Source organism: Lemur catta, chromosome 5 (assembly GCF_020740605.2).
Source record: "Lemur catta isolate mLemCat1 chromosome 5, mLemCat1.pri, whole genome shotgun sequence".
Taxonomy (NCBI): Eukaryota; Metazoa; Chordata; class Mammalia; order Primates; family Lemuridae; genus Lemur; species Lemur catta.
This window is the reverse complement of record NC_059132.1, coordinates 36,418,141-36,432,798: the sequence shown is the minus strand read 5'-3', so window position 1 is coordinate 36,432,798 and position 14,658 is coordinate 36,418,141. Positions and strand designations below refer to the sequence as shown.

The 14,658-nt window shown below is 35.3% G+C and overlaps 1 protein-coding gene across 1 annotated transcript; it reads right to left on the bottom strand.

Annotated features, from left to right (window-relative positions):
* Window positions 1–3,942: 3,942 nt before the first annotated feature.
* LOC123638140 (basic immunoglobulin-like variable motif-containing protein) lies at window positions 3,943–5,938 on the bottom strand. Its single transcript, XM_045551530.1, is given in 3 exon segments — window positions 3,943–4,543; window positions 4,546–5,071; window positions 5,073–5,938. Coding segments are annotated over 3 exon segments (1,503 nt in total). The 5' UTR covers window positions 5,736–5,938; the 3' UTR covers window positions 3,943–4,229.
* Between the last annotated feature and the right edge of the window lie 8,720 nt (window positions 5,939–14,658).

Here is a 14,658-nt window from a genome sequence, read left to right as displayed (position 1 = left end):
TTCAAAAATCTGGGAAAGGAGTGATCCTGGGAAATAAATTCAGGGGAAAATGAAAGCCACCTTTAAATAGCTGAAGAGTTGTTACTTGGAAGCAGGATTAGAGGAATTCTGAATAGCTCCAGTGGACAGTACTAGGACCAGTGAGGAAGAAAAAATTATGAAGAGGCGAATTAAACTGGATATAAGAAAAAACTGTTTAATGAGTCCTGATATTCTACTATGGGTTAGATATGAACTCCATCACTGAAAATGTTGAAGCAGAGCTGATTGAAGCTTTTTATTTTCATCCCTAAGAATAAATACACATTAGTATACCTTAAGGACATGGCAGGAAAGAACTCCAAAATGTTGTATAACTTCAGATATCATATAACTGAAAAAGCCACCATTCTTTTCTTTTGCCACCTTTCTATTGCTGTTATTAGGGAAATGAAAATGGTCATGGCACAGAAAAGGAAAAATAGGAACTCTCCAGATGAACTTGTAATTCTAAAGTATTCAATTCTGTTCTTTGCCTTTTCTATATGTGGGTACTGTTTGAAAAATTTTAACGCACTTGAGGATGAATTTTCCTGGCTTGTTTTAAGGAATTTCATGTGCCCATTATTGGTGCTCCTTGACTTATGCTGGGGTCACATCCTGATAAATTTATTGTAAGTTGGAAATATTATAATTCAAAAATGCTTTTAATATGCCTAACTTACTGAACATCATAGCTTAGCCTAGCCTATCTTAAACAAACACTTACATTAGCCTAAAGTTGGACAAAATCATCTAACACAAATCTTATTTTATAATAAAGTGTTGAATATCTCATAATTTATTGAATATTCTACTGAAAGTGAAAAACAGAATGGCTGTATGGGTACTCAAACTAAGATTTCTATTGAATACATGTGGCTTTTGCACCATCATAAAGTTGAAAAATTTTAAGTTGAACCATTGTAAGTCAGGGACTGTCTGTACATTTAATATTTTTTAACTTTTCAAATTAACTTTATTAAAGTATAATACATGTAACAAAATGTACCCCGCACCCTATTTTAAGTGTACAGTTAGATGAGATTTGACAAATGTACATACCTGTGTATTGATCACTGTATTAAATTTTTTTTTTCATTTTTTTCTATATTTTCTGATGCTTTGACATCTTGGGGGCCTTGACAGCTACGAAGAGACTGCCCCTCTCAGAGCTAGCTAATTCCTAAAAATTGCAAATGACTCCCCAGTGAGCATGTCTTTTACGTGCAAAAAACCAATCTAAAGCCCATATTGTCAACCACCTCCTTTATCACACACCAAGCCAATATTTCCCCTGGCCTAAATCACCCCAGAGCCAGGTATCACTAAGCACTATCCTACAGCCCAGAGCCCACTGAAATCATTCAAACTAGCCAATCACAAACTGCTTACCCTGTCCTGCCCTGTCTTGTCTTGTCTTTCCCAGGAAACAACAACAAAGGTTCTGGGCCATGCTTTCTTCTTCTTGTTTCTGCCTGACTAACCCAGGTGCTTCCCCATGCAGCCCTGCAAGGCATGGTGAGCCTCCTCCTCTTGGGAGTTTTAAGTAATAAACTCTTCTCTCAAAGGCAGCTGTCTCCAGGCCTGTCACCTTACCATACCTGATTAAAACAAACCCAAGTACATTTCAAGTCAATCACCCTAATGAAAATATGTATCATCTCAGAAAGTTCCCTTGTGCCCCTCTGTACTCAGTCCTCACCCCTCACCCCTGGCCGCAGGTAATCACTGATGCTTTCTGTCACTATAAATTAGTTTTGCTTGTTCTAGAATTTTGTATCATTTCATATAAATCAAACAGTAAATATTGTTTTACTATGTGTATCAGTAGATCATGCCTTTCTGTTGCTGAATGGTATTTCATATGAATATAACACTATTTTTTTTATCCATTCAACCAGTGATGGACATTTGAGTTGTTGCCAGTTTTTGGTTATCATGAATAAATATAAATATTTGTGTCTAAGTTTTTCTGTATATAAATGTTTTCCTATCTCTTGGGTAAAAATCTAGAATTGCTAGGTGGTATATTAAATACATGTTTAACTTTATGGGCAATTGCCTGTTCTCCAAAGTGGTTGAACTATATTTCACTGATTTAACAAGTCTACCTCTTCTGAGCAAAGATCAACAGGATCCAAATTTCTTAAGGCTCAATTTTGTTAAAATAAAATACATAACTCCTGATTAATGATATTCATCATTTGCTCAATTGTAATAAATTCTTATTCCTATTTCAATCTGTCTTATTTGGGAAATAAATAAAAATAAAATTCTCAGATTGGTACTAAAGGATTAGAGATGCTAAAACTTAATCTGTAGAATAAATTTTGATCCACTTAGCAAATTCTTAATGCTTACATTAATATTTGAATTAACATAATGTATTAATGTTTGGCAGTCTTCTTCCTTCCCTAAATGGCTGCATATTGCTAATGAGTTTGATAAAAAATACCTCTTCAAAAAATTCAGATATTTGTAAATGTCAGTCACTGACAGAGTAAAATGCTTTATAGAGTTACTCTGGGAGACTAGTTTAAGACCCTTTCAAGGCAATTCCAGTTCTAGTTAGAGTGAGGAAAACCTTGAAAATAGTTCTGTTTTACCTAATTTCTTAGACCTGCTGTTAAGTTGGTCTCTCTGGATGCTCATGGCTGTTCCTCAAACTAAAAATTCTGAAAGACTAGACTGACCTTTGACTTTCAGGATCATGTTCCAGTCCAATTTCAAGTATGCAATGAGTTAAAAACTTGTGGAAGCATTAATGAATCAAGTGGAGAGATTTATATTTTTATTTTTATTTATTTATTTATTTATTTATTTATTTTTTAAAGTAGAAAACAAAACTTTATTTGATGAAAACTTTAAAAGTTCCAGTATGAAGTAACAAAATTAACAACCTACAAATTTCTTTCAGTCCTCTGCATTTCAAGCAAAATATTCTCTTCAGAAAAATGACCATTTCATAATATATATTCCCTTCTGTAGGCTATGCATGTATGAGTGGATAAATGGATATAAAATTCAAGAGAAAGAAATGGAAATATTTTAAAAATAAAAATCTGAACCCCCTCCTTGAGGTGTATTGCAATATGGTTACCAACGTATTCAGCACCTTGTAATCACCAAGTTACTGATTTGAGTCCTGAAACAAGCCCCTAAATAAAAGAACAAAAGATCCTAGTCATATGAGTCACAGGTTGGCAGTAGAAGGAAAACTGACAGCAGCTAGAGAGGGGCTCAAACATATGAAATCCACGCTTCCGAATTATTTAACACTCACTTCAAACAGTTAATTATCTCTATGGTTTAAAAAAGGAAACAGCTCGGACTCTGGAATATGGATAGTTGTCCTCTGAGTAATGTGGACATTCCTAATGAGTCTTCGATGCTGTTGTCAACTCCATATTGAGGAACCAGTGAAATATCAGGAGATCTCATTTCACAGATAACTTTGGGTATAGAAACTTCCAATGCCACTTGTTCCTTTATGTTATCCCTAAAACAAGGTTCATTCTAGACTTACAGAAGTCATACGAAGTCAAGAAAGTCAAAAATATCTTGATCAATGCGCTAAGTCACTCATTTGCACCAACAGAAAGGATCAGTTTCTTACGTTTTTTCTCTTTTGCCTTAGCAGTGAGAATCCTGAGAAAATTAACCAGGAAACAAATGAGGCAGGCAGGATACTGCTACAAGTAAAAGAATTATTAGACTCACAAAATAATTTTAGATGAGCTTTGACCATAAGTGAAACTAGAAATGGACAGCCCCAATTTTTTTTAAGGGCAGATGGGACCTTACATCTTGATCTTAGGAATAAAACTATCTGTAACAAATGTCTGGGAATCAAGTCGTAAGTCGCTTCATGCTTAAGTATTTCAAATATTGATGCTGTTAAGTGAATTTGTGTTTGAGTTATTTAGACAGCAGCTGTAATTTTATTGGATTTTATGAAACTTTTTGTCCAAGTTATTTATATACTCTTAACTTTAAAAGGACAATAATCTGTGCTTATCTGTTTATATATCTGAAATCACCCATCATAATCACATACAATTTATTTACTGGAGAACTATAAGGTTATTTTTTATACCACAAGATCTGTTCCTATTTAATGTAGACTTACTAAAATCTTCTACTGTCTTAATGCGGTCCTGTATACAACAGTTGTATGTATAATACCAATTTTTCAGTACCCAGCATAGTCAATCATTCCCATCATAATCACTATAACCCTGGTAGCCACTGTTCCTTCGTTCATGGATACTAGACATCTTTCTCCATGCCGAGTTCTGATGGAAACTAGCACTGAAAGACCGGCCCAGACGCCCATGCTGCTTCTTGGAAATATTGTCTTCACTCTCCGATTTGGCAATTCCCTGGGCATGTGTCGGAGGTTGCGATTCTTGTCTAATGTTTCCAAACGGAAAGTTCCAAAGGCCAAATCTTTGCCAGTTAAGTCTCTGGAATGCTATGATGCAATGCAAATTTCCCCCAACCTTCTTTGTTTTTCGATACTGCCCCTCTCTAAGTGCCAGATATCTAGGTATTCTGGATTTTGAGTGTTCAGATCAGTAATAATATCTGCCCACTTTTTACAGTGAATGGCAGGGTGTTTTCTGCTTGATTCTCCAATTAAGATCCAATATTCAACTTCCTGTGGTGAGAGAGGGCCCCTGCTGAATGCTTTATTAGCTTTAACAGGGGTTGCTTTGAAGCCAATTGGACAAAAATAATGATTTTGACAATGATAGATAAAAACCAGCGATTCGTCTTTCAATCCACGTGTTAATTTTGACAAGGCCCCCGAAGCAGTTTCTCCAGCTGTTTTGTTTTTCCCATGAGGCTTATATAGAACATAAGAGCATCCTTTTACGTGGAAGTGATCATTAATTTGTCTAAACCACCTCGTAAGTGTTGTATTTCCAGTGAAAGGACCAAACCTAATATCTTCAAATGGAGGTTGAAAGCCCAAAATATGTAAAGCTTCCTCTTGAGTAATAGGTGGAAGATTTCCAGCTCCCATTGTGCTATATAAGAAAAATCCGACAAGAAATTAACGAGGAGATACCACAAGAAGTCTTGTATTGTGGTCGGCTTATGCAGTACCATCGTCTGAGGTCCAAGACTTTCCTCTGCTTGGTATCTTCAAGAGGAGAATGCTGAGGACACTCCCTCTGAGATCTTCCTTTTTTATCTGCAGTTTTTTTCTTAGAAATTTGTTTCTTTGCATTGCCTGATTTGTGTTTCAAATTTGTGGTCACCCCATCGAATTCAGATTTATCAATTTCCCATGCGAGAGGTAGCTTGCCCAGGCTATTGGATAAGCTTTCCAAGCTGTTTTCTTCATTATAGATGATTTCTGATGCACTAGTTGGGATACCAATGTATCTTGAATTATTTCCAGCAGACAATGAGGTACTATCAAGGAGGCAAGAAGAGCGGGCTGGATTTGGAGCTTTATAAATTGAGGTTGCCTGGTTGAGAAAGGCATAGTCTGAACAGATGGCATAAATTTTTTCCCGAGTATGAGTCACTGGACAACTCCATGGATAATGACCATCTCCTTTGGGACCGAAGGGTGCTCCTGAGGCACTTGTGCAGAAAGATTTTACAGCACCTTGTAGGTTCTCTTCAGGAGACTTTCTCTCAGATTTGTGCTCACCATTTCCACAATCATTTGACCTTTCTGTTTCTGCAATGTTAGGCATTGAATGTCCTGTAAAAGTTTCTGTTACTATGAAGAAGTTGTAACTCTTTTTGTTTTTTGAAAAACAACCTTGACAATTATTTACAGCATCCTATAAAAACTTGATTGCTGCAAAATGGGTTCCTGACCAAAAAATAGATCCAATCAAGGTGTCACTAACTTCTGATCAGTCTCAGGAAAAACTGAATTTCAAATCTAAAATAATTCCTGTCCCGTCCGCAGGGCAGACGCTGCGGGCCTGCGTAAGGATACCGGGATTCCTCCGGCGCACGGGGCCCGCAGCAAGCGCAGGATCCCGGGGAGGCCAGGGGAGTTCCCGCCGCCCTCCTCTGCGACGCTTGCGGTGCGGCTGGGATCGGAGGCCGCCGGGACGGGGCTATAGCAGCGCAGGCTGGTCCCGGCCGGCAGAGCCAGCGTCGAGATTTATATTTTTAACTGAAACTTCTTATTGTATGATCTGGGACAAGTCATTTAATCTTTTTGTTTGTTTCAGTTTCCACAACTTAGAAAGGGAGAGATAATACTTAACCCATTTGGCTGAACAAAGGGTGAAACTGGATACTATATGTTGAAAATATTTTGTAATATATAATAACATAAAATATTTTGTTTAACATAAATGTTAAAATTTATGTTAATAAAGTTCTCCAGATTCTTTCAAAAGAAAAGTTTATTACCATCTTTGACATTTCCAAAGAAATGGAATATACTAGAATATACTTAAAAGTACAAACAACATTATTTCCATTGTGTGATCATTTACCCCTATAAAATGCATGCACATAAAGGTACCTGTGTCCTTAACATGTGACACATGTACTGAAGTAGGTAGGTTAATAATGTTTGGGAGGGCATTTTTCTGCCTCAATAAAAATCTATTCAGAAAAACATTATTCTAGCCTAGATCCTTATTTATTTTCCCTTACATATTTTCTATAAATTGTCTTCCAAATCCTGTGGCTCTAACTACAACTGCAAATTTATATTTTTAGTGCCCAGGACCCAGGGTGAAATGTTCTCTGCTCACTACCTATCTCCAATTGGCTATCACCAAACTGTTCCTGCCTCCAAATGTGCTCCTACCTCTGAAGTATTTTTCAAAGCATTTTCTCTGTCCTATTCCCATCATTACTGCCTTGGGTCAGGTCCTCACTGTTTCTTGCCTGTACTACAATAGCCTCCTAAATTTTCCTCCTGCCTCCAGTCTTACATTCTTGCAATCAGTTCTCTCTGACACAGCTAGAATTATTTTTCCTTTTTTTTAATTAAGAAAATTTAAATAAAAGTTACATTAAATATGTCTGTACAGCTTATTACTTTAAAAATGCAGTCATCAAGTCCTTTCCCTCAGACATATATACTCTCTATTCTTAGAGCCGAGTCTTCTAGTTTGTATACCTCCATTACTGTCAATAACATGCTTATAATCTCATTTGTATTTTGGGGGGGTTAGAGATGGGGCCTCGCTATGTTGCCCACGCTGATTGTGAATTCCTGATCTCAACTAATCTTTCCACCTCATCCTCCAGAGTAGATGGGATTACAGGCGTGAGCCACCATGCCAGGCCATCACTTATGGATTGTTTAGTTTTAGACATCATCAATTGTTGTTGCACTATGGAGAATAAATGAAGATTTACTATTCCTCTATCTGTCATCAACAAAAATGTTGATTAATAATTTTTCTGAGTATAGAATTCCAGACTGAAATTTAAAGGCATTGCTCTACTGTCTTCTGGTTTCTGATGCCGGTGTGAAGAAATTCAAAACCACTGTGATTTTAATTTTTTTCTCTATGGAAATGATGTTTATAAATTTCACAAAGAAGTGTCTTAGCCTATTTTAATCCATCTTCCAAGAGTTTGGTGGGGCCTTTCAATCTGGAAATTTGTTCATTTCAGCTCCTATGATAGTTTCCTCAATTATTTTTCTGAGATTTCCTCATTTACTTTGCTCTCTTTTTTTCTCCCCTTGAACTCAGATTATTGAGATGATTAACTTCCCTGGATGGTTATACTATTTGTTTTTCCTTTACTATGTTTTATCTCTCTCTCTTTTTTTTTTATTTTACTCTCTCTGAAAAAATTCCTTAACTTTACCTTCCAGTGTTTTAATGTGTTCAATCTGTGATTTTTAAAATTTGAAGCAATGTTTTACTAATTTTGCCTTTAATATACTTTTCCATAACTAAAAGTGGCAGATAATTTGAAGTATAAATTTCCTTTGATTCGTATGGCTTGCCTGGTTGTGTTTTCAGAAGAACTGCAGAACTCCTAAAATGATTTAAAAGTTACTTTATGTAAATGTAAAAAATGTCCTAGTTTTTTGAATTTCTCTACTGACAGGCTTGGGGGCTTTTCAGATATATCACTATTGTTTTAGGTTTCATCACCTATAAATAACAAGTCCTAGGAAACAATGACTTCCAACATTATCTATGAATGCAGTACACTGATAATGCTGCTCTCTTGCTAGAGGTCTTGGTGCATTTTAGTTAAGTCTAAAAAGATGGAAGTTTTAGGCAAGTTTTAACAAACAGGCATCCTTCTGTTTCTTATTTGTTTAAATGTCTGGGATATAGATACAAGAAAAATATTTGGTTCTTTCCACATCAAGCAGAACATCTTGGACTTTCCAGCCTGGATTCCGAGTGCTAAGAGAAGGAAGACGTCTTTCAGGCCCATGAGGCTGTCACCATGATGAAGATGGAAGCATTTCAGAAAGGATTTGCATCATTTGGGAATGGGAGTTAGCAGCAAATAAACTCCATAAAGTAAAGAGGCTGCCATTTACACTTCTGTGATATATGTTGTGAAATTATTCATTATTTTGATCCCCTCAAGCAGTCTGGCTGGTAGTGTTTCAATCAATCTTTGGATTTAATTCACTGCTTTTGAAATGATCACATTTCCACCATTTTTGCTCTTCCCTGGTCTATATTCAGTGCCAAAATCATCTTTAAACTAAACAAATTTACAGAAAATTGATTATTTTGGATTCCTCCTATTCCTTTGCTCTCTGAAATCTTACCTTTTGCCAAGGACAATTTGAGTTTTGGCTTCATCACCATAGACCAATCAGTGTATTTTCAACAAACTGCATTTCCACCTCTTGATGCTCTTCCGTCCTGACTCACAACATTGCTGGTTCCACTCATTTCTCTCTCAGCTGTTGCCACCTCTAAGCTTTTTCCTTCTTTACAGTTTCTGCCTTAAATTAAAATCCCATCAATTAGCTTTACAATGACTATTCAATTAAAAAAAACCTGCTCCTGCGCTCCATTTCTGGCTAACTTCAGCCATGCTTTCTTTATATTTTCTCTTTATATTTTCTTCTGAGTGTGTGAACTGCTACTTAATAAATTACTCTGGCGATTTTTCCTCTTTTAAAATAATAATTTAAACTTCCATCTTTTCCCTGGAGTACTCTAATCACAGATTTACCTTTTCAGCATTACTTAAACATTTTTTATTCCCTGATCCCAAAGGCTTTTGTTTGACACTTAGGTTATTATAAAATAATTATTTCCAAAATGGAGAAAGCTAAATAAAATGAACAAGCACGAGAAACAAACAGAGGACAAACAGCTGTCAGGTTAGAAGGACACATTCTGGAATTCTCTCTGCTTTCATTTTTCAAAAAACAGCTCTTATTGTACATTATAATAATGTCAAAACATTTCTGGAAGATGGACACTTATATAACTGTGGCAATATTTAGATAACTAATACATATTATTTAAAACACATATATGTCATGGCACTTTAGAACTAGAGAAACCTGGTACTTTATATTTTCCACTAATAACATATTACCTTATTACTGAATTTGCAACAAACAAAATCCACAATTCTAACAGTCTAACACAAATACTATTAATATTTTAGTGTACTGACTTCTAATTTCTTTCTATGCTTTTTTGTTTTGGTTTTTTGTAATACCTGTAATTGTAGTGCATATATCATTTTTCACTCTGCTTTAAAAATGTACATTAGTTCCTCCTACTCATGGGGGAATACATTCCAAGACCACCCCTGGATGTCTGAAACCACAGATAGTACCAAACCCTATATATCCCATACATACATACCTATGATAAAGTTTAATTTATAAATTAGGCACAATAAGAGATTAACAGCAATAACTAATAATAAAATAGAATAATTACAACAATATACTATAATAAAAGTTACATGAATGTAGCGTCTCTCTTTCTCTAAAAATATCTTACTGTACTGTATGTTGGGTAGCTGAAAATGGGGTGGGGGCAGAGAAACCATGGAAAAGGCAGGACTGCTGTATTTATGTATTAAACATTTGCTTCCATTGATACAGTCTTCAAAAACTATTTTTATAATACCATATTAGTATTTCAATTTAAAAAATGTAAGTACAAGCAAACAGAAGAAGTTCAAACAGTAAAAAATAAAGGAGTATATTGAAAAATAAGCCTGATCTCATTCTAATCCAAGTCCCCTCCTCAGAAGCAACAACTGTTTGCACCATTGTGATGCCCCTTTCAGAAACAGGTTCTGTGTATGTATATAAGCCAAGGTGTAGAAATATGTTCTGTACCCCTCCTCCCTCTCCAAACTGAAGCAGATTATACCTGCTGCTCTTTTTTCACTTAATATGTTTTTGAGAGTTCTCCATATCAGCACTTATCAAACATCTTCATTCTTTTTAAAGGTTGCATAGTATTTTAACGCATGGAACCATTATTTACTAACTCGCTGACAATTAGATCATTCTCAGCCTTTTGTTCTTACAGAGGTGCAGTGTGCATTCTTATACATACATCTTTGCTAACATGTGGAAGTCTATCTGCAGGATAAAGTCACGGTAAGAAATTTGTATGTCTATTTAAAATGTTTATGTATTATTGCTAAATTTTCCTTCAAAGAAGTTGTACCAACTTATCCAACAAGGTATGAAAGTGCCTCAAAACCACTACTTGCATAAACTGCCACAGGAATTTTTTAATCAACTACCCCAAAACTTTAAAGATTCTAACATGGCCTACATATTCTTCTCAACTTGAGCTGAATATGCAAATACTGCATTTTGTTGAAATATATAAACCCTGACAACAAAATGAAAACCGAGCTTCACATCTCAAGGATTCAGAAGAGTGATTGTTTATGGGCAGTCCCACAGACAAACTAGAAAAGAGAAAAGGAGTCACTTGTAAGAGACAGTGCTGCTGCCCAGCATCACCAAAGGTGGATATCGTGTTCAGAGAGCAGGACCCATTGGTTGTTACCAATACATTCTTGCTATGAAAATGAAAACACAAATGGATTTCCTAATTCAAAAAAAAAAACAACCAGTTACAATAATAGGAGGAAAGAAATCCTACATATTTGAAAAAGTAGCCTTTAAATTTTTTTTTTCTTTTTAAGACATTACAAGTATAGTTTCACGATAATTTTATAGTGTAAAAATCATGCTCCTTTGTCTAACATGAAATGGTATCTTGACTGAGGTGCTACCAGCTGAGGATCAGGTGAACCAAATTAACCCAGTTTGTAACTTGTCCACACTAAATAGTTTATTTTAGATGTACACTACTCCCTAAATCCTTTAGGGTACAACGTGGAAAAAAACCATAAACAGGCTATAAAGGTCATAACATTAATTTTGCTGTCATTATCATGCCTTAAGAAGGCATAAAAACTAGAAAAAGCTTATCCTCTGGGAAGAAAGGCAAATCTGAAGCTAATTATGGTAGTTATTATCATAATACTGTTAAATTAAACACTGTGACCCTAGCTAAATTTGTATTGGTACGTTTTGTTAATGAGTAAAACTACTCAAGTAAAATTACTGCACCCTCGCATAGAGCAAAATGGTTCATCAGAAGACTAGTAGAAGTAACCACTCAAAAACCTGAATTTTCATTAACCTAAGGTTTAACTGGAAAGTTTAATGTATTAATAAGCATCCATGAATTCTTTTGGAAGAAAATGTTGTATTTGTTACAAAGTTTTATTTAAGAAGTAAAAAATCAACATAGGTAGAATAACCATTACTATTTATTTAAACCTAAAAGAAATAAATGGAGAATATATCTCAGTAGCTTCTTTTTCTGCATAAGTTTTTAAGAATCGAACTGCTTCGGGTGTTTGGAGGACAAGATGGTCCAGAGGCAACATCCAAGCTTAATGATTTCCTGCTAGTTCAGGTTCCTCTGCCGCCTCACCAACACCTGGCCTGAGCACCAGGTGGGAGAGGAAGCTGCCTGATCTACCACGTGGGAAGTATTTGCTGTGTTCTCTAGTGTCCTGAAACCAGAATCATACTCACAAGGGCTCTGATGGGTTCATTTTAATCCTTGTAAATGCTGGAAGACAGAAATGGGAGCTGAGGACAGTGAATGATGAGTCTGAGTGGGTGGGGAAGGAAAATTAGGCAAGGAGAAGTACTATCAACATCTGTGTAGCATTAATGAGCAGGGGAAGGATGAGTAAGGAGCAGTTACAACAGAAAGAAAAAAGGAGTGGGAGGAAAAAAGGAACAATGGTAAAATTATTTTAAAAGGATAAATACTAGATTATTAAGTATGGAATGTCCAGTTTCCTTAAGTACTAAGTTTGACAGTTGATATCTCTGACATTTCACTTTGACATTTCTTGTTTTTTTTTTTTCTTTTTTCATTGTGAAGGTACATCCTCATTCTTTCAAATGCACATTTTGGCTTGTGATTATCTTTCAAATATTTTTTTTTTAGAGCAATTTTTGTGAGACCATGGATAAGTCAAAAATTCGTGTTATTTTCAAATTTGGGTTCTGTTACAGAACCAGTGCAGCACAGACAGCTCGAAGTATCAATGGAGTATTTGCGAAGGATGTGGCTAATGAACACACAGTACGCCAATGATTTGAGAAGTTCTATCCTGGTGATTTTAATCTTGAAAACGAGCCACATGGGTGACCTGAGACCAAGGTGGGTAATGATGAGCTGAAAGCTGTAGTGGAAGCAAATCCATCTCAACCTACATGTGAATTAGCAGCAAGATTTGACATTACTATCCCAACAATATTGGACCATTTGAAACAAATGGGCAAGGTAAAGAAGCTATTAGTAGACAGATGGGTACCACATGAATTAAGTGAGCATCAGAAGAGAAATCATTTCAAGGCTTGCCTTTCTTTGCTGTCACAACATAAAGGCACTTATATCGGGACATTTCATATTTAATATAATTGGAAATTTCATATTTAATTACCTAATAGCATGTGAAGGGAAAAAAATCACTTAAATTCCAATTGCTTAAATACCTCAGAAGATACAGAAAACCATTCAAGCACTAATTCTTCGTATACTCTATTGCAATTAGAGAAGATGCTTACCGTACTTTTTGTGTACTGCTGATAGTCTTGATAGTAACTACTAATTGGTATCAATGGTCATGTTGCTGATCAACTGCAATAGTTTATTACAATTTGAGTTGAGATAAAGTTAAATACTTCAAGAGCATCTTTTATGTGTCTAAATTTAAAGTTGGCCTTAAAACAAAAATTTCTAGTTGTCGCTCCTTGTTTAGAAGTTTTACCTGACTGTGAGGCATTACCACACAGGAAAGATGAGAAAAATAAGAGTGCCAAAGACAACAGAGGACCCTTTTCTTTTCTTTTTTTTTTTTTGCAAAGATTTCTACAATGATTTATTGTGGATACATAGGGATTCTGATTAAAAAGATATGACTATTAGTGCTTTCCTGATCCTTCATTTTCATATATTTGATCACATTTCCCAGAATCTATTTTTTTTATAGAGCCACATATCAAACTGCATTTTGTACTGCAAATGTGTATATTTTCACATTAGCTGATAAAGCAACATTTCAAGCTCATGCATGGTAGCACAGCCTTGCCGGCCAAGAGTCTGCTTTCAAGAGGTAGAGATCTCTGTCTATGCAACAGTGGTTTTCAAATCAAATATTTCATTATATTATTTTATAAAAATAAGTGGATATAAAAAGATCAAAGTAAACGTAACCAAAAATATAGGCACCAAAAGTGAAAATAGATAAATTGGACTATATCAAAATTTAAAATTTCTATGCATCGAAGGACAAAATCAACAGGGTGAAAAGATGACCTATGGAATAGAAGAAAATATTTGTCAGTTACTTATCTGATAAGGGATTAATATCTGGAATACATAAAGAACTCCTATGACTCAACAACAAAAATAACCTGACTTTAAAATGAGCAAAGGACTTGCATAGACATTTCTCCAAAGATGAAATACAAATGACCAAAAAGAATATTAAGAGATGTTCAATATCACTAATTAGGAAAATGCAAATCAAAAGCACAATGTGTTATCACCTCACACTCATTAGTATGGCTATTATAAAAAAAGAACACAACAAAAAAACAGAAAATAGCACGTGTTGGTGAGGATATTAGAGCAACTGGAACTCTTGTCCACTGTTGACAGAAATATAAAATGGTGCACAGCTACTACGGAAAACAGTGTGGCATTTCCTCAAAAAATTAAAAAGACATTTACCATATTATCTAGCAATTCCACTTGTGGGTATATATCCAAAAGAATTGAAAGCAAGATCTCAAAGAGATATATGCACATCCATGTTCATAGCGTTATTGACAAGAGCCAAGAGGTGAGGCAACCCAAGTGTTCACTGACAAATGAATGGTTAAACAAAATGTGATATATACATACAATGGAATTTTATTGAGCTTTAAAAAGAAAGGAAATTGGGACACAGGCTATAACATGGATGAACCTTGAGGATATCATACTAAGTGAAATAAGTCAGTCACAAAAGGACAAATACTGTGCAATTCCACTTATATGATATATCTAGAGTAATCAAATTCATAGAAAAAGAAAGTAGAATGGTGGTTGGCAGGGGCTCGGGGCAGAAGGAAAGAGAGAGTTGTTTGATGGG